We start from the raw sequence: 21,017 nt of genomic DNA, 5'->3' as shown, positions 1-21,017 counted from the left end.
AATAATTATCTAATTTAGCATGGTTCAGTATTATTGATCTGATCTTACAAGGAGATGTTTTGGGCCAGAACCTGAACTAAGGTACTAAGTAGAACTAATTGATACAATACTTGTGTTCACACCTTTAGAGAGCTCATACAAGCAAGAAGTATTTAAGTACTCATTGGAGTTCACAAATATGGGAGATTCACAAAGTAAATTTTGTAACTTTGTGAATTCACACCTCCCTTGAAGCTCTTAGGGCCAGAGAGCACTCTGGGAGAAAACCCATAATCCCATTCTCTCAGAAGAGATCATATATAAACCCAGTCAAGGGAGTTCAGCTGAATTTAGATTGAGAGGGGAGCGTCAAGTGAGTTCAGCCAGAAGCCCTCTCTTGGAGGAAAGACAGATTCACCTTTGTGCTGGCTGGAGGCTGAAGAAAGCAGAGGCAGAAACAAAGGACAAAGCTACAAGAGCTCTTAGAACTAAGCAGAAAGATAGACTTCTAAGAAAAAGTTAACTGGGCTATTTTGGAAGGAAAAAACAAACATTTGCATTTTATCACCTGGCTGTGTTTTGAGGTGATTATTACTTTCAATTGCAACTAAGGCTGCCTCCAGAAAACCTCCCCGAGAAACCTGCTCCCAGAGAGAACCATAATATATATTTTAAAGAAGAAGATCACCACAAGTTATGGGCTACCATTTCCTCCATTGTCTTCCCAGACATGCCTATGACTTGCTCATGAAATTTTGTCTTAAAGAATAGTACCCTGTTAGGTAGCTCAGTGGATAGAGCACCAGCCCTGAAGTCAGGAGGACCTGAGTTCAAATCTGATCTCAGACACTTAACACTTCCTAGCTGTGTGACCTTGGGCAAGTCACTTAACCCCAATTGCCTCAGGAAAAAAAAAAGAAGAAGAAAAAGAATAGTGCCCCTTCCATCAAAATAATAAAGAAGCTGTAGGGAAGTAATCCCATTAAAAGAAAATAAAGGACCTGTGATTTACTTTACTCTTTTAAAAAAAATTATGGTATAAAGCAAGCATTTCCTTAACACAGTATAATTTTAGAAGATGACTCCATTATGTACAACTTGCCATTTCCCTTAAATATATAACAATTATAATTTAAATGTCTTTTTCCCTCTCTCCCTTTTCCACTCACTAAAGATAGCTACTATTAGTGGAAAATGGCTAAGCAGATTGTGCTATATTAGTGAATATAATATGCTCCCCTAAAGACAAAAATAAAGTCTAGAAATTTGAAGACCTGTGCTAAATGAAAAAAAAAAATAGCAATAGGAGCCCAGGAGTATATAATGCCAGAGTGAAAGTGATCTTAGTGGTTACTGAGACCATTCTTTACTTGAGTAGATATCCTTTCTGCACTGTTTCTCATTAAGTGGTCATCCAGTCTCCCCACAGAGACCTCCAATGACAGTAATCTCACTATCTTTTTTGTGGTTTATTATTCTGCTGGGCACAGCTAAGTGGTGCAATGGATAGAACTCCATGCCTGGAGTTAGGGAAACTCATCCTTCTGGGTTCAAATGCAGCCTTACTAGTTGTGTGATCCTAAGCAAGTCACTTAACACTGTTTGCCTCAGTTTCCTCTCTATAAAATGAGCTGTAAATGGCAAACTCCTTCAGTATCTCTGCCAAGAAAATCCCAAATGGGGTCATAAAGAGTTGGATAACAAAATTTCCAATTATGGAAGTTTCGCCTTTGGTAAAGTCTGATCTCTTGCCTTCTGCCATACTTTTTTTTGGATTCTGCCTTCTGGAAGGGGAGCAAAACAAATCAAAATTTTCTTCCATTTCTCAGCCCTTCAGATACTTGAATTCAGCTATCACTCTTCTTCATTGCCATTACTGGCAATTTTTCTTCTCCAGGCTAAATATCCCTAGTTCTTTTGATCCCTTAATGATATGAAACATGATATCCTGAAATGGTTACAATTCTTCAGATGTGTTCTGTCTTCAGAAGCTCTTGAAGAAATAATGTTTATTATAAAAAATATGTATTCAGTACCTACAATGTATGGAGCACTGTAATAAATACAAAGAAGAACAAGACATGAAGATTACTTTTATGGAACTCAAAATATAATAAGGGAGATAAGACCCATGTATAAAAAATTAAAATAATACTTCAAAAGAAAATGTAACATTCAGAATTGGGAGAGTTTTACTGCAACATCATAAAACATCTATGTAATGACTAGCAGCTATTTTAAACAAATTTAAATATTTATTACAACACATTTCCAAATATGATGGAAAGGAACAGAAAGAAGGTAGAAAAGTGATGCATAAAATCACCACGAAGGGAGGGAAGAATGTAGCAGAATCTCACCAAATGGACCTTGGGGTCCAAAATAAGAAAAAATTCTAAAGTTCTAAGGGACCCAAAAGGGGTGAGGTGGGGAAAGGCAGTCAGCCAGGAAGAAAATATAAACTGTATTTGTAAAGCACTTTGCAAACCTTAAAGCAGTATATAAATGTTTATGTTTTATTATTATTATTTTATTATTTATTTTTATTATTATTAAAATTAGAATTAGATGAAGCTTCAGCATATTTTGATGAATGAATGAAAAAAAGCACTTACTATGAGCTTGTAATCAATTGCTGGACAGCTCCAAGTTCTGAAAGTTTCATTTTGGGCAAAGTCTGCCCCTGATTGCTTTGAGCAGACAAAAAAACTTTCAGGAAATTTACATTCCAATAAGAGAAAACTACTTACCTGTTTAAGGGACTAGAAGAAAAAGGGCAGGGGGATGTGGAGCTTGCACTTCAGTTATCATTGTTTGAAAATGGCTTGACAATCAGAGTCCAGGGTGCTGAGTTCTTGTAGGAGAGGATGAGGTGAGGATGTGGTTTGGAGATGATTGTATGTATAACTTTATCTTGGGTTTTGATTAAGCATCAAATCAGCAAAACATACAAATTAATCAGTGTGTTTCACATAGTGAAACTGCTTATTCTAGACAGATGAAACTCAATGACCTATAATAGAGAACTAGGTGTGTACATGAGAAGCTCTTCCTTCTATTTATACCCAAAAAAAGAAATGCAATTATAGGAAGAGGGAGAAAAATAAATTTGAACACTAATATAAACACTGTTATGTATTTGATTTTATATCCACAATTCATACTCTAGCTTTCCTTTTCTAGATTTTATATACTGGGATTGTTATTTATGCTCCAGCTCTGGCTTTGAATCAAGGTAAATTTTTGCACAATTTTGGGCCTACATGTGGTTAATTTTGAATAAATGTCTCCAGAGAGAAGGAGTCTCAAGGGCAAGAGGAATTAAGGAGCTGTGAATTTCAGAGAGGAAGTGATGGTGCAGGAAAATGTGTTTCTAGAGACAATGGTGTACCATAAGAGAGCATCCAGGTGTGAAAGGATGATGTGGTACTTCCTCCTCAAAGAAGGATCTGGGAGGAGCTTTGACAGATCACACTAAACCTAGTTGCAAAGCCAGGCTATGACACTAGATACTCTCCCTCCAAATCCAATCCTATTTTAACAGTAGATGTATCTGTTTTGTGAACTCTTATAAAAGAAAAAAAAACTTACTGAAATTTTGGGATGTGGTTCTTGAGAGTCAGTTGAAATGTATATATTTTATGGGGATTAATTTTCTCCTTTTTTCTTCAGTCACAGGATTTGATCTTTGGGGTGCAATCATTGTCACAGGAGTGGTCTGCACTTTCTACTGCACAATGGTATGTCTGCCATTTATTTCTATTGGAACATGTGAAAATTCTAGGACTCAGGCTGTCCCTCTTACTGTCAGAAAATGGGTTGCCCATATTTTTTTAATTACACAGGGAAGATGGGAATATTCAGAGAGGAAAAAATTGTATTTCCTCATAGTATTTGATGATTTCTTTGTTACAGTGGTAGTGATGAGAGTGGGGTGAGAATACTCAGGTTGATGTGGAGGGAGTTAGGCTCTTGATACAGTGCTATGTATTGAAGGGTAGGAATACTTAGGAAGCTTTTATAGTTTTGCTGGGAACCCTTGAGAAGCAGAACCAAGATGGTGGAGATTCATCTGACTTCTCCCAAATTCTCCTTTAAATATTTTAAAAATAATGTCTTTAAACAAATTCTGGAGCAGTAGAACCCATAAAAGGATAGGTTGAAACAATTTTCCAGCCCAACACAACTTAGAAGCTCAGCAGGAAAAGTCTTGCACCTGGCTGAGAATGAAGACAGTCTACTGGAATAGTAGACTGAGCCAACTGAGCCCAAGCTAGCCAGTAGGACAATTCTTCTCTCTTCTTTGCCTCTGTTGGATATGGAGCCAGAAGACTGGCCGTTATTCCCTAACTATGCCCCATACTACTATATTATTAACATACTAACTATGTTAATTTGGAAAAGTTATTTAATTTCTCTTTAATTAATTTAATTTAAGATTTTGGATTAAATAATTTCAAAGATTCCTTCCATGTCCTCTGAGCCAATGATCAAAATGGTAATATTTTAAATGTGCTTTCCCCAACAAAGGGTGGTTTCAAAGCTGTCATCTGGACAGATGTTTTCCAAGTTGGAATTATGGTGGCAGGACTTTTGTCTGTGATCATAAAGGCTGCTGAGATTCAAGGTGGGATCGACAATATTCTAAATGATTCTTATCATGGAGGAAGATTAAACTTCTGGGAGTAAGTTTTCTTTTGTCTGTGCCCGTGCATATGTATATATACACGTGTGTGGTATTTTAATATTTAATTAATTTTCTGTTATACTTATTTAGTTTTGTGAATTTTGAATAATACATTTAAAATTTTAATTTTAACAAGAAAGAGCATCTTCTATTAAGCACTGGGATTGTGCTAATTTCTGGATGACATTTTCTCAGCTCAATAGACAAGTAGAGGTGATTGGTCACATCAGCTAATCTTAATTTATCTCTATTAGACTTTAGTTAATTTAACTCCATTAGACTTTTCCACATCAAAGATGTTGTGTATGCTTCAGTACCTTAAGTTTGGGATAATTTTAAGGCTGGGATTACAAATGCAATATTTTCAGTCCCTGAAAGCAGTCAAAGAACATTTTACAAAGTTCAAAAATCAACTAGAATGGTGGCTATATTGAAAAATCAACACAAAATGATGCATAAGATAATAGTTCTATTGAATTTGTATAAGAAATATCAGTATTTTAAAAATTTAAATAATTAACCTTCTAAGTTTTTGTTTGTTGGTATCATTTATGTTCCTGAAGTTATTAAATCTTAGCACTATCTTAGAACTTTTAGGACGCCCTATTTATCTTGTTTGATCCTCACTACAAGCCTCCCAGTTGAGGCTTGTATAGTTGAGGAAACTGAGGCAGACAGAGATAAAGCGACTTGCCTTAAGTCATAAAGTTTCTGAGACTAGCTTTCAGCTCAAGCTTTCCTAACTCCAGATTCAGTATTCTGGCTACTGTGCTATCTAGTTGCCCAGGAACAGGACCTTATGTTTCTTTCATTTTTTTTTTTTATTTTATATTTCAAACTCCTAAAGGATGACTTTTTACTTCATTGGAATTAAATGTGAAAAGTTTCTACAGTATTACACTCTGTGCAATAGTCTGATATTTTGTCTCCTTTCCCTCCTTTTCATTTAGCTTCAATCCAAATCCTTTACAAAGGTATAGCTTCTGGACAATTACCATTGGGGGGACCTTCACATCAACCAGTATCTATGGCATCAATCAATCCCAGGTTCAGAGGTACATCGCTTGTAAAAGCAGGTTCCAAGCAAAAATGTAAGAGACTTTGGTATCAACAGTCTTCAAATATCCTTCAGTTTTTATAAAGATCTGTTTCACTCTTTGCATAATGGTAAATGGGGCAACTAAGTAGCAAAGTGGATAGAGTACCAGGTCTGGAGTCAGGAAGACTCATCTTCCTTAGTTCAAATCTAGCCTCAGATACTTACTAGCTATGTGACTCTAGGTAAGGTAATTAACCCAGTTTGCCTCAGTTTCCTCATCTGTAAAATGAGCTAGAGAAGGAATGGTAAATGAGGCAGCTAGGTGTCAAAGTGGATAGAGTACCAGGTCTGGAGGCAGGGAGACTTCTCTTCCTTAGTTCAAATTTGGCTTCAGACACGTACTATGTGACTCTGGGCAAATTAATAAATCTAGTTTGCCTCAGTTTCCTCATCTGTAAAATGAGCTAGAAAAGGAAATGGAAAACCACTTTAATATCTTTGCCAAGAAAACCCCAAATGGAGTCACAAAGAGTCAGACACAACTGGAAAACAATTGAAATAATAAATAATGTAACAACATAATAATGTAATAATACAGTAACATAATGGTAAGTGATGATGTTGAGGATGATAGAGATGATGGTGATAATGGTGATTATGATGATGATGGTGGAAGTAGTGATGATGATGGTGGTGGTGATGGGAGGCAGTGTGGTAAGATGTATAACATGTTGGCAATGAAGTCATTTCTGAATTTAGAGCTTTACTCTGATACCTACCAATTATGAGATCACAGACAAGTTTCATTTCACTGCTCAAGGCTCTGTTCATTTATATTCATTCAATCAACATTTACAGATAAATTTTTCCTCTGTACCATTGGCTTTTATTCAATGATAGAATCACAGATCTGTACAAACATGATGATAAGTTGATTTTCATAAAGAATTTTAATTTTAGCAAAGTGCTTTACATATTATCTCTCTCTTGAGTTTCAAAACAACATTAGCAGGTACTAGAAGTTTTGCCCCTGTTTTACAGATGAAAGAAATGATGCTGAGAAAGTTTAAGGTTACACGGCTAATAAAGGTTAAAGATAAAATTTGGATTCAATCCTTTGTGACATCAAAGCTTTATTTATTTTAAAATTTCAATAGTATTTTATTCTCTAATTACATGTAAATTATAATTACATTCATTTTGACACCAAGGCTTTAGAAAGACACTGTGATACACCAGTCAGAGCCCAGGGTTTGGATTTGGATCTTAATTCTGTCACTACAGGTGTTGGACAACTTACCTCTCTGGACTTGTTTCCTCATCTGTGATTTGAATAGTTTGAACAGATGACCCTTAGATTGCTTTTAATTCTAAAGGAGGAAGAAGGAAACGACTTCACTATTTTCAGCTAGTTGTCAGAGTAGATAGAGTGCTAGATTTGGAGTTAAGAAGATCTGAGTTCAAACCTCCCTCAGATACTTAGTGCTTCTTTGCAGGAGCAAACAACTTTCTTTTAGAGAACTTCAGTGAATCTTTTGAAAAAGGTAGAATCACTGGATCAAGGACTGACATCTTTCCTTGTTTTCTGACATTTATGGCTTGGATAAGATGAACCATTTTGATCTAAAGGATCCAACTAGGGATTATAGTTGATTACCATAGCAACATCTCAAACTATTTTGTGCAGGTGGCTCTACTTGAATGGCACTGTGGTCAATTACAGTAATCACAATGTGACTCTGAATGTGAATGTGACTATGGTAAGTGCAGGTGTGTAGATCTGAATAGAAGAGCACCATAAATACCTGCACTTATTTCCTTATAAAATGGAAGTGAATGCTCTTCTCCATCTTCCACTGTGTCTTCTGAATTCCAAAGTATCCAAGTATCTACTTAACTAGATGAGAAAATTAGAGGAGATACTTTTTGGGAACTATATATGAAAGTACAATCTTTGGAATAAACAAATATTTTATCAAAAACTTGGTTGTTTCATTATTATGTGGTGTGACAACACTCTTTGTAATGTAGAATTATTTTAATTACATATAATAATAATCTTTAATATTCATTTAAAAATTTAGTTTCTAAAATTCTCAAAAATCCTTCAAAAATATTCAAATTCTCTCTCCCTCTCATTCCCTTCCCTCTTTCCTTTTTGAAAAGGCAAGTTGAAACAAATCATACATGTGCCACATGCAAAATATATTTCCATATTAGTCGTGTTATGAAAGAAAACACAAACAAAAAAAATCCATAAAAACCCAGAGACAAGAAAAATAAAGAAAAGATTATACTTCAATCTACATTAAGATTCTATCAATTCTTTCTCTGGAGGAGGATATGATTTTTTTTTTTTATCATGAGTCCTTTGGAATTGTCTTGAATAGATAAGAATAGCTAGTTCATTCATAGTTGAACATTGTATAATGTTGCTGTTACAGGGTACAATGTTCTCCTAGTTCAACTCACTTCACTTTGTATCAGCTGATATGTCTTCCCATGTTTCTCTGGAACCATCCTGATTGTTATTCCTTATGACACAATAGTATTCTATCACAATCATATACTGCAACTTGTTCAACTATTCCCCAATTAATGGGAATGCTTTCCATTTCTACTTCTTTGTCACCACAAAAAGAGCTGCTATAAATATTTTTGTACAAAAGGTCATTTTTTTCCTTTTCCTTAAAAAAAAATCTCTTTTGAATACAGACCTAGTGATGGTACTGCTGTATCAAAGGAAATGTATGTACAATTTTACTGGGCATAGTTCAAAATTGCTCTCCAGAATGATTGTATCTAAAGAAAGCAGATAGTGGAGAATGAAAGAAGAAAGATCTTGAATCTTGGTTCTCAGGCTCCAAGTTTAGTGGCCATAATGTGATCTACATTTCTGATGTCAAAAAGATTGTTAAATCAGAGCAAAACCCATTTTTTGGGTCCAACTAAATGATAATGTGTATTTACTTTATGTAACTATGGAAACAAAAATGGTAATGCTTTGCTTTTTTTTTTTTTTTTTTTTTTTTACCCTTACATGATGCTACCTTTTAGGTTCAAATGATCGAATTTTATTCTTTGTTTTAGGTCTCTTTATATAAATCTTGTAGGACAATGGATCATTCTTGCCTGTACTGTTTTATGCGGGCTTGCCATTTATTCAAGGTACCATAACTGTGATCCTTGGACTTCAAAGAAAATATCAGCACCAGACCAGGTTCAGTAGTGTTGCTCTTTTGTGAATGCGTTTGTCAGATTAACAAAGCATATTATAAAATGACCATGCTTATTCAGAAAAATCCTACACATTAAGCAAAAAACATGGGGAAAAACTAGAAACTCATTGTTAAAAGTTGGTTTTACATATATTGGATAACTTGCCATCTAGGGAAGGGGGTGAGGGGAAAGAGGGGAAATTTGGCTTTGCATAAACATAAGGCTTTGCAGGGGTCAATGTTGAAAAATTATCCATGCATATGTTTTGAAAATAAAAAAGCTGTAATAAAAAAGAGTTGGTTTTAAAGATTTAGCAAATTTGCACTTTCAAAGTTATTGCTAAATGAGGAAGGAATCTTGTGTTCAAAATTAAAACATGGAGACAGATTTTAAGAGCATTTGTTAATAATATGTTTGACAATAATTAGACTAGATGAATCTCAGTTGTGTTTTAGAAATGAGCTAGAAAAGGAAATGGAAAACCACTTTAATATCTTTGCCAAGAAAACCCCAAATGGAGTCACAAAGAGTCAGACACAACTGGAAAACAATTGAAATAATAAATAATGTAACAACATAATAATGTAATAATACAGTAACATAATGGTAAGTGATGATGTTGAGGATGATAGAGATGATGGTGATAATGGTGATTATGATGATGATGGTGGAAGTAGTGATGATGATGGTGGTGGTGATGGGAGGCAGTGTGGTAAGATGTATAACATGTTGGCAATGAAGTCATTTCTGAATTTAGAGCTTTACTCTGATACCTACCAATTATGAGATCACAGACAAGTTTCATTTCACTGCTCAAGGCTCTGTTCATTTATATTCATTCAATAAACATTTACAGATAAATTTTTCCTCTGTACCATTGGCTTTTATTCAATGATAGAATCACAGATCTGTACAAACATGATGATAAGTTGATTTTCATAAAGAATTTTAATTTTAGCAAAGTGCTTTCCATATTATCTCTCTCTTGAGTTTCAAAACAACATTAGCAGGTACTAGAGGTTTTGCCCCTGTTTTACAGATGAAAGAAATAATGCTGAGAAAGTTTAAGGTTACACGGCTAATAAAGGTTAAAGATAAAATTTGGATTCAACCCTTTGTGACATCAAAGCTTTATTTATTTTAAAATTTCAATAGTATTTTATTCTCTAATTACATGTAAATTATAATTACATTCATTTTGACACCAAGGCTTTAGAGAGACACTGTGATACACCAGTCAGAGCCCAGGGTTTGGATTTGGATCTTAATTCTGTCACTACAGGTGTTGGACAACTTACCTCTCTGGACTTGTTTCCTCATCTGTGATTTGAATAGTTTGAACAGATGACCCTTAGATTGCTTTTAATTCTAAAGGAGGAAGAAGGAAACGACTTCACTATTTTCAGCTAGTTGTCAGAGTAGATAGAGTGCTAGATTTGGAGTTAAGAAGATCTGAGTTCAAACCTCCCTCAGATACTTAGTGCTTCTTTGCAGGAGCAAACAACTTTCTTTTAGAGAACTTCAGTGAATCTTTTGAAAAAGGTAGAATCACTGGATCAAGGACTGACATCTTTCCTTGTTTTCTGACATTAATGGCTTGGATAAGATGAACCATTTTGATCTAAAGGATACAACTAGGGATTATAGTTGATTACCATAGCAACATCTCAAACTATTTTGTGCAGGTGGCTCTACTTGAATGGCACTGTGGTCAATTACAGTAATCACAATGTGACTCTGAATGTGAATGTGACTATGGTAAGTGCAGGTGTGTAGATCTGAATAGAAGAGCACCATAAATACCTGCACTTATTTCCTTATAAAATGGAAGTGAATGCTCTTCTCCATCTTCCACTGTGTCTTCTGAATTCCAAAGTATCCAAGTATCTATTTAACTAGATGAGAAAATTAGAGGAGATACTTTTTTGGAACTATATATGAAAGTACAATCTTTGGAATAAACAAATATTTTATCAAAAACCTGGTTGTTTCATTATTATGTGGTGTGACAACACTCTTTGTAATGTAGAATTATTTTAATTACATATAATAATAATCTTTAATATTCATTTAAAAATTTAGTTTCTAAAATTCTCAAAAATCCTTCAAAAATATTCAAATTCTCTCTCCCTCTCATTCCCTTCCCTCTTTCCTTTTTGAAAAGGCAAGTTGAAACAAATCATACATGTGCCACATGCAAAATATATTTCCATATTAGTCGTGTTATGAAAGAAAACACAAACAAAAAAAATCCATAAAAACCCAGAGACAAGAAAAATAAAGAAAAGATTATACTTCAATCTACATTAAGATTCTATCAATTCTTTCTCTGGAGGAGGATATGATTTTTTTTTTTATCATGAGTCCTTTGGAATTGTCTTGAATAGATAAGAATAGCTAGTTCATTCATAGTTGAACATTGTATAATGTTGCTGTTACAGGGTACAATGTTCTCCTAGTTCAACTCACTTCACTTTGTATCAGCTGATATGTCTTCCCATGTTTCTCTGGAACCATCCTGATTGTTATTCCTTATGACACAATAGTATTCTATCACAATCATATACTGCAACTTGTTCAACTATTCCCCAATTAATGGGAATGCCTTCCATTTCTATTTCTTTGTCACCACAAAAAGAGCTGCTATAAATATTTTTGTACAAAAGGTCATTTTTTTCCTTTTCCTTTAAAAAAAAATCTCTTTTGGATACAGACCTAGTGATGGTATTGCTGTATCAAAGGAAATGTATGAACATTACTGGGCATAGTTCAAAATTGCCCTCCAGAATGATTGTATATAAAGAAAGCAGGTAATGGAGAACGAAAGAAGAAAGATGTTGAATCTTGGTTCTTAGGCTCCAAGTTTAGTGGCCATAATGTGATCTACATTTCTGATGTCAAAAAGATTGTTAAATCAGAGCAAAACCCATTTTTTGGGTCCAACTAAATGATAATGTGTATTTACTTTATGTAACTATGGAAACAAAAATGGTAATGCGTTGCTTTTTTTTTTTTTTTTTTACCCTTACATGATGCTACCTTTTAGGTTCAAATGATCGAATTTTATTCTTTGTTCTAGGTCTCTTTATATAAATCTTGTAGGACAATGGATCATTCTTGCCTGTACTGTTTTATGCGGACTTGCCATTTATTCAAGGTACCATAACTGTGATCCTTGGACTTCAAAGAAAATATCAGCACCAGACCAGGTTCAGTAGTGTTGCTCTTTTGTGAATGCGTTTGTCAGATTAACAAAGCATATTATAAAATGACCATGCTTATTCAGAAAAATCCTACACATTAAGCAAAAAACATGGGGAAAAACTAGAAACTCATTGTTAAAAGTTGGTTTTACATATATTGGATAACTTGCCATCTAGGGAAGGGGGTGAGGGGAAAGAGGGGAAATTTGGCTTTGCATAAACATAAGGCTTTGCAGGGGTCAATGTTGAAAAATTATCCATGCATATGTTTTGAAAATAAAAAAGCTGTAATAAAAAAGAGTTGGTTTTAAAGATTTAGCAAATTTGCACTTTCAAAGTTATTGCTAAATGAGGAAGGAATCTTGTGTTCAAAATTAAAACATGGAGACAGATTTTAAGAGCATTTGTTAATAATATGTTTGACAATAATTAGACTAGATGAATCTCAGTTGTGTTTTAGAAATTAGTTTGATTACAGATACAAAGATTGTTGCAAAGCAATGAGGAAATCATACAGTCATAGAGAAATACTGAAGTTTTTAAATCAATCAACAAACAGAAATAAAGTTTTGTTATAGAGCCAAACAATTATCTCAAACATTTATTTATGTGAAATAATTCATTCTCTGACAATGCTTAAATAACTGAGAAATTGATCTATCTCCTTCATCAGTTGGAAAAACAAAATTCTATTTTCTGATAAGTAAATCTGGGACTTTTTCAGCTCATGCCCTATTTAGTGATGGATATTCTACAAGATCATCCGGGACTCCCTGGACTCTTTGTGGCATGTGTATATGGTGGAACACTAAGGTATGGAGTTTATGTAATTCATGGAGTGTGATTTTTGGAGTGCTTTGCAATGACCTTCATATTTTTACAAGTTAAGTTGGATTTTAAATATAAGAACAATAAAAATGTAACTCATGTATATATTCTATTGTATACTTCAAAGAATTGTGATATCATTGATGTTCATAAGATAAATGAGATAAAAATTTTAAAGTGCTTAACATAGTGCCTGGCACATAGTGAACACTAAATAATCCTAATTATTATAATCATCATCATTTTTATCTAACATGTTACCATATTCTCTTTGAGGTTTCAATAACAATGAATAAATGTCATCATTGTTCACTTTCAAAAGGTTTGGATATTTATCAGAAATAGGTAGCCTAACAATTTTTCATTCATGTACATATACACATGCACATATATACAGATGTACACATGTATTTTTTCACAAACGACATTTGTATTTCAAGGAATTCCTTTTCCATATAAAAGTACTTTAAAAATGGGGCAAGACAATCATATCTGCTGATAAAGCACATCTTCTACCTCTTGATAAAGACGTGCTGGGTTAGAAATGTAGAATGAGACATACATGTCCGTACTTGGCCAATATGTGGAAATATTTTCCTTGCCTATGAATATTTCTTTTTTTTTTATTAAAGCTTTTTAGTTACAAAGCATATGCATGGGTAATTTTTCAGCATTGATCCTTGCAAAACCTTCTTTTCCAACTTTTCCCCTCCTTCTCCCCACCCTCTCCCCTAACTGGCAGGTAATCTAATACATGTTAAATATGTTGAAATACATGTTAGATCCAATATGTGTATACATATTTATACAGTTGTTTGGTTGCACAAGAAAAATCAGATCAAGAAGGAAGAAAAAGGAAAAACTGAGAAAGAAAACACAATGCAAGCAAATAACAAAGAGAGTGAGAATGCTATATTGTGCTCTACACTCACTTCCCATATGCCTCTCTCTGGGTGTAGATGGCTCTCTTCATCACTGCACAAGTGGAACTGGTTTGAATCATCTCATTGTTGGAAGAGAGCCATGTCCATCAGAATTGATCCTCGTAGAGTCTTGTTATTGGTACATATGTATTTTTGCACTAAGTTATACATATATGTGCATGTGTGTATGTGTCTGTACATATAAATACACATACAGAGGGAGAAAACACACACATACAGAAAGAGAAAGTGAGAGAAAATCACACCAGAAAGAGACAGAGACAAAGAAACAGATTCACACAAAGAGAGAGAGAGACACACACACACAGAGGCACACAGAAAGGGATAAAGGTAAGACAGAGACAGAGACAGAGAAATACACATACACACACACTGAGACAGCCAGAGACAGACAGACAGACAGAGAGAGAGAGAGAGAGAGAGAGAGAGAGACTCAGAGAGAGAAGCAGTATGGCATGATGGATTGTATTGGTTTTTATATTAGTTTTTGAGTTAAAACAACTGGATTCAAATTTTGCCTCATACTTTCTAGCTATATAATCATGGATAAATCACAACTTCTTTTTAACCTCAGGAAATGCTTCTAGAATTTTAGAATAAAGAAGTATTGTTTGTATTTGTGGAAGGGATTCCTTTCTATTCCAGTGAAATCTCTGGTTACTCATGGATTGACGTACATGTGTGGCTACAACATAGGAAAGGAAGGGGAGACAGCAAATGCACAATTATATATAGACAAGCTAAATATAGGATAAATAGAAATGATTAAGAGACAGATGGTACTAGAATTAAGAGAGGTTAGAAAAGGTTTCTTGCAGAACAGTGGCTTTTAGTTGGGTCTTGAAGGAATCCAGGGAAGCCGGGAGGCAGAGAGGAGGAGTGAGAGCTTCCAGGTATGAGGGACAGTGAGAGAGAGTTCCCAGAGTAGGGAAGTAGAATGGTTTGTTTGTGGAATAAGCATGAGACCAGTTATTGGCTCAAAGAATATATGATAGGGAGTATGGTATAAGTAAGTTCCAGGTAATAAAGGGCTTTGAATGTCAACAGGGAATATTATATTTAATCATGGAAATGATAGAGAACCAGTGGACTTTATTGAGTAGGGGGACAACATGGCTCAATTCCTGCATTTGAAATATACTAGCAATTCTAGTTTGTGCATATTATTTGGGCTACTCTTCAACAACTTGTATTCCAAAAGCATCGATTAGGTCAACAGTGCTTATGTAATTAATGCTTTTCATAGTATACATGCTAAGAAGCTTTCTCCACTAGTAAAATTGTAGATTTCCCCTTCCTCTACCTTTACTCTTCAAATAAAATTATAGCATATTTTAAGGAAGATGGACTACTAGTTCTTTCATTATAAAGATGAAAAAACCTCCCAATCTTTTTGCCTTCATCATGCTTATTTCTTTTCGGCCAGAAGAGAGAGAATTCAGTGTATAGAAAAAGAATTGACTTGAAATCAAAAGATTTAAAAAACCCCAAGTCTGTCTCTTGTTACATGTATTCCTCTCTCTCTCTAAAATGAAAGAGGTGGGGAGCAGGTTTGGACTGGATGATCTCTAAGAGTCCCTGATACTCTATAGTCTTCCAGTAAGACGAGGGTAGCATTAACAAAGTCACAGTAGAATGTAAACTCCCTGAAGGTAAGAATTATTGTCCATTTCTGACTTTTCTTCATTAAGGTCTTACAAGCTGTCTTGCTTGTGGAAGGAACTCAATTGAGTGCTTGTGGAATTAGATTGAATTCAATCAGGTACTACAATACTTTAAAAAACAAAACAGCATTGTAGTAATAAAGAAGCCTAGGTTTAAATTCTTGTTCTTCAATTTACTTCCCATAGGACCTCGGTCAAGTTATTTGCTTTTCTAGAACTTGATTTCCTTATTTATAAATTGGACAACTCTAGATTGATGATCTCATTTGTGGAATCAGGAGCCTTGGTTTGTCTTTTACTGCTTGGTATTGTTCTTCCTCTTCTGTCAAATGAGCTGGAAAAGGAAATGTCAGATTACTTTAGCATCTTGGCCAAAAAAAAAAAACCCAAATGGGGTCACAGATAGTTGAACACACCTGAAAAACTATTGAATAACAACAATGGTAGGTAGACTAGATATTATTATGTTAAAAGACTAGGGGAAATGCTTTACCATGAGAAACACGTCTATCTGTAGGCAGAAAAATAGAGCACATCTACCCTTTTTGCTATAACCATAGCTCATTAAGGCTTTGCCTTAATAGTTTTTTTTGGCCAGGATATTCTAAGTTTTACTTGATCATGGTGCTCAACTAACTAAACAGTATGTTTCTGTTATTCTCCAATTTTCTATGTCTCCATTGTTGAGTCTATTTTGGACTCCTTTCATTTGATTTTTTATTTCTCCAAAGATGATAAAAATGTTAGGAAGATTTTGCCAATGATTTCTTTCACATCTCTATGAAAGTTTTGGGCAAAAAAGAAAAATGCAAAGAATTAAAGAAATTCATTAATATATGAACTGAATTGCATATAATGATTACTACCAATTTTTGTTTTCCAACTTCTTCTTTATTTCTTTGTTCTTCATAATGGGCAGCTAGGTGACACAGTGGAAAGAATACCAGATTTGGAGTCAGGAAGACCTGAGTTCAAATAAGTCCTCAGCAACTTATTAGCTGAGAAACTTACTTACTGAGCTTAACCCTGCTTGCCTTGGTTTCCACATTACACGCTGATAAAATGAGATGGAAAGAAAATGCAAACCACTCCAGCATCTTTTCCAAGACAACTCTAAAAGGGGTCAAAAAGAGTTTGATGTGACTAAAAATGATCAAATAATAACAACAAAATCTTCTTAAAATACTTTAAAGTAATTAGGTTTTTACTTGTCTCTTTCAGCACAGTTTCCTCCAGTATCAATGCTTTAGCTTTAGTCACTATTGAAGACCTCATCAAACCTCATTTTCAGTCACTCTCAGAAAAGACTCTATCTTGGCTTTTGAAAGGAACAAGTAAGTGACCACTGAATTTTTACAATTTTATATATAAAATCTTTTTATTAATTTATTAAAAATATGGATAAATGTTTGCTATATCAAAAATCTTTATTCCTACATTCAGTCTGGCTGAATTGAGGATGGTCAACTATTTTTGTATTAAGAAGAGATCATAGATTTAGAAATAAAAGTTGCTGTAGATTTTACAGTATTGACAATTGTCAAGCCTTTTGTTCCAATTTTTCCCCTCCTTTCCCCCATCCCCTCCCCCAATGGCAGGTTGGCCAATACATGTTAAATATGTTAAAGTATAAATTAAATACAAAATAAATATATGTGTCTTAACAGTTATTTGACTGTACAAAAAGAATTGGACTCTGAAATAGTGTACAATTAGCCTGTAAAGGAAATCAAAAATGCAAATGGACAAAAAAATAGAGGGATTAGGAATTCTATGTAGTGGTTCATAGTCATCTCCCAGAGTTCTTTTGCTGGGTGTAGCTGGTTCAATTCATTATTGCTCTATTGGAACTTATTTGGTTCATCTCATTGCTGGAGATGGCCACATCCATCAGAATTGATCATCATATAGTATTGTTGTTGAAGTATATAAGGATCTCCTGGCGCTGCTCATTTCACTCAGCATCGGTTCCTGTCAGTCCCTGCAGGCCTTTCTGAAATCATCCTGCTGATTATTTCTTATCGAACAATAATATTCCATAATGGTCAATGATCTTTTCATGAAAGATGTTGGTGACTGTGAGTCTGCACTTAGCATATTCTAGGATCCTGTATATCTTATTAAAGTTAATATCTGAGAAATATCCTGAATTGACAATCCTAAAATAAAATCTCAGAAAAAGAAAAATAACTGTGCAATAATTACAAATAGAATTTCAGAGGGAAAAAAGAATGGATCAGTCACAAAAATGCTAAGTAGAAGAATGAAAGAAGAGCCAAAATAAGATTGACTGAAATTAGAACATTTGGAAAGAGACTAAATAACATAGAAAAAAAGATGATGGAAAACCTTTCCCAATAGTGAATTCTCTGAAAAATTAGAGTGGAGCAAAGAATTCATAAATTAAAAAATTTATTAAGGGCTTGCTATGCTAAGCACAGAGGATGCAGACAGAACAGTAAGCCAGTTCCTCCTTTTAGGGATCTTCAGTTCTAGTAGGGGAGACAACATGTAAAGAAGTTTTCAGCTCCAGCTCAGATGGTTCCATTGTACTTAGAGTTCAGCAGCAAAGCAGATAATGCCTTTTCCTTAATGCTCTACCCCTTGATAAATTCATACCAGCTTCTGATATTGAATCTTTTAACATCCTTTTGGTGGCAAGAATTTTCTATTCAAGTCTTCAGTATCTATGGTTATAGTTCATAGAGGAGCGGCCCTCAAGTTGCTTCTCTATGATGGTTGCTTCTATGAATGATGGCTGCAGGTATTGAGTTAAAAGCATTGCAATTGCTCAAAGCTCTTGGGTTCAAGATCCAAGCTGCCTCTATTAGATTATGAAGAGAGCTAGTGGTTTTGACTTCTCTGGAACATGTTGCATTCAGAGTGTCTTGTTGCTTCAGACAGGTTGACTTGTTTGCTCTGTGGGTGGCAAATGGCTCAAAGTTGAAAGGGTTGGCTGACTCCTTCATAGGAGTTACTTTCTAGGATGATCGCAGTGAGGGTTTATCTGGAAGCAGGACCAGTGGTCAATACAGGGGTATTGACAATCCAAGGAATCATTAATTCAATGTGACAAGAAGAAACATTGGAGCAAAGCAAAAGATCAGAACAGAAGAAAACATAAGCTATCCACTATTAAAAACATTATTAAAATTGATTTAGAAAACAGGGTTTGTAGAAACTGTTAACTTTAATGTATTTCTAAACCAAATTCTTTGAGTGTGTGTCGGAGCCATCCAGTTATACAAAATAGTTCTGAATAGAAGTACTGTGTTAGTGGTAAACTTAAAAAAAGTTATATAAGATTTTTGTTAAGCACAAATGTTTGTGAAGGATTAGCTAAATAATAGTTCATAGGCTTATGATCTCCACAGTTAATTCTAGGGATTCTTTACTTGATGTAGTCTAGTGTTTCAACTAATCCTTAAACACAACACAAGGGTTTTGTTTATCAAGTTTGCACATTGCTTTTGCTTTAGGAAATACACACCCTATTTTAACCCTTTTGCTTACTTTGATCTCTTTGGTAATCCATGGACTAGACTGATTATCAACTTGTTTAAAAACTATGATGAATTTATTGCATTGGGAATATTAATTAGGCACATTGGGATCTGAGACTGCTTTCAATCTATTCCCCCAGGTGTGTTGTATGGAGTTTTGTGCATTGGAATGGCAGCTCTAGCATCTCTCATTGGGGTTTTGTTACAGGTAAGAATAGACATCTTACAGTCCTATAGTGAAATCAGTGATGAGCAGTCACCACTGTGTTCTTTTTTTTTTTTTTTAAACTTTAGTTTTCAATCAAAAAGCATTTATTTGGGGGAGGTATTGTGGTAGGTATTGAGAATACTAACACAAAGCAACAGTTCCTTTTTTTCAAAGGAACTGAGATTTTCATCAGGAAGCAAGTACACATATTAGTGTATATAGGACAAATTATAAAGTAAATGATCATAAAGCAGTTTAGCATAAAGTGGTTTAGAAGAGAAGGCACAGGGAATTGAGATCGGGAAAAACTTTGCAGAGAAAGCAATGATAGAATGCTTCTTGAAGGAAGTTAAGGACTTTAAATGTTAAACAGAAGAGTTTTCAATGTATCCCAGAGGCTATAGGAGCTGTTAGAGTTTGTTTTGGAAAGTGATATAGTTATGTCTGTATTTATGGAAAATTACTCTTATTGACTTATATGTAGGGTGAATTAGGCAGAGATTTGGGACAAGTAGACCAATTACAAGGCTTTTGTAATAATTTAGGTGAGACATGAAGAGAGCCTATGTAAGTGGAGAGAAGGCAGTTAATGTAAGAAATGTGGAAGTAAAGATGGCATGATTTTTCAATTGATTAGATATGTAGAATAAGGAAAAAAATGAGAAATTGAGTATAATGCTTGGGTCACAAAATTGGGAAACTGGAAGAATTTTGGTGCCTTCAGCAGAAATAGGGAATTTTATAAGAGGAGAATAGATTTGGGGAGAAAGATAGAGTTTTGGCCCTGTTAAGTAGAGACCTATCATGTTGAATTTGAAGTATTTCTGGGACAAATTATACCTTATATACTCTAATTTTGGTTCACTCAGGCTGTTGAAATGCATTTTTATAACTGGAAAGCCAGTCCTCTTCATTCATTAAAATTGGGGCCTTGATGCTAACATGAATCTTGGGATGGTCTCAGAAGTTGCAGGTTTTGTTGACTATCTCATCAATTGGTTATTCTTCAGTTATTACCTCATTTGGGGTTTTCTTGGAAAAAATACTGGAGTGGCATTCCTAGTAGCATACCTTTCTGTCCATATTTATGACTAGTACTTGCCACTATTTGTCAGATATGGTCGTTGTTAATTTTTTTTTTTAACCCTTTCTGACACTTAGCATCCTTTGCCACTTTCTTCATCAGCATTCTTTCTATGCATAGTGATACATACATAGTGACTCTTGGTTAGTCAATCATCACTCTCAGATTTTAACTTTAAATATTTGCTATATTGCCTTCCTTTCTGTTATTCTCTATAACAGAATCTGAGTTGCAATATCATTCCAGTCCAACTCATATAGCTATAACACAGAGGATACAATAATCATGGAACTCAGTTTCTGCTTGAAGATCTGGAGTGAAAGCAACCTTACTACAATTCCATTTTTTGGACAGTTCTATTGATTAGGGGAAAGCTGGGTTTGGTGTTAGGAAGACCTGAGTTTAGTTTTGCATAACTTCATGTGTGCTTTCTTAGTGGGGGCTGGATGTGGGGATAAGGAGGAGAATATAGAACTCAAAGTTTTAAAATGTAAAAAAAAATTTTAAATGTAACTGGGGAAAAATTAAAAAGATAAAAAAATTTAAAAATATTAAACAAATAAATTAAGCAGGAAGACCTGAATTTAAATCAAGCTTCAGAAACTTCTTAGCTTGCCTTAGGCAAATCATTTAACCTGATTGCCAGTGGAAAAGGAAAT

At 34.4% G+C, this 21,017-nt stretch overlaps 1 protein-coding gene across 1 annotated transcript in view; it reads left to right on the top strand.

Annotated features, from left to right (window-relative positions):
• LOC127538761 (sodium-coupled monocarboxylate transporter 1-like) overlaps positions 1-21,017 on the top strand; it is a 42,524-nt gene that overhangs the window by 5,735 nt on the left and 15,772 nt on the right. The window contains 8 exon segments of the mRNA XM_051962502.1: positions 3,163-3,214; positions 3,652-3,719; positions 4,510-4,664; positions 5,617-5,757; positions 8,796-8,925; positions 12,852-12,940; positions 16,785-16,897; positions 19,207-19,274. Of these exon segments, the coding sequence (XP_051818462.1) occupies positions 3,163-3,214; positions 3,652-3,719; positions 4,510-4,664; positions 5,617-5,757; positions 8,796-8,925; positions 12,852-12,940; positions 16,785-16,897; positions 19,207-19,274 (816 nt within the window).

Source organism: Antechinus flavipes, chromosome 5 (assembly GCF_016432865.1).
Source record: "Antechinus flavipes isolate AdamAnt ecotype Samford, QLD, Australia chromosome 5, AdamAnt_v2, whole genome shotgun sequence".
In the NCBI taxonomy this organism is placed as follows: Eukaryota; Metazoa; Chordata; class Mammalia; order Dasyuromorphia; family Dasyuridae; genus Antechinus; species Antechinus flavipes.
Note: the sequence above shows the minus strand (reverse complement) of the source record. Positions and strands in the feature narration are given on the sequence as shown.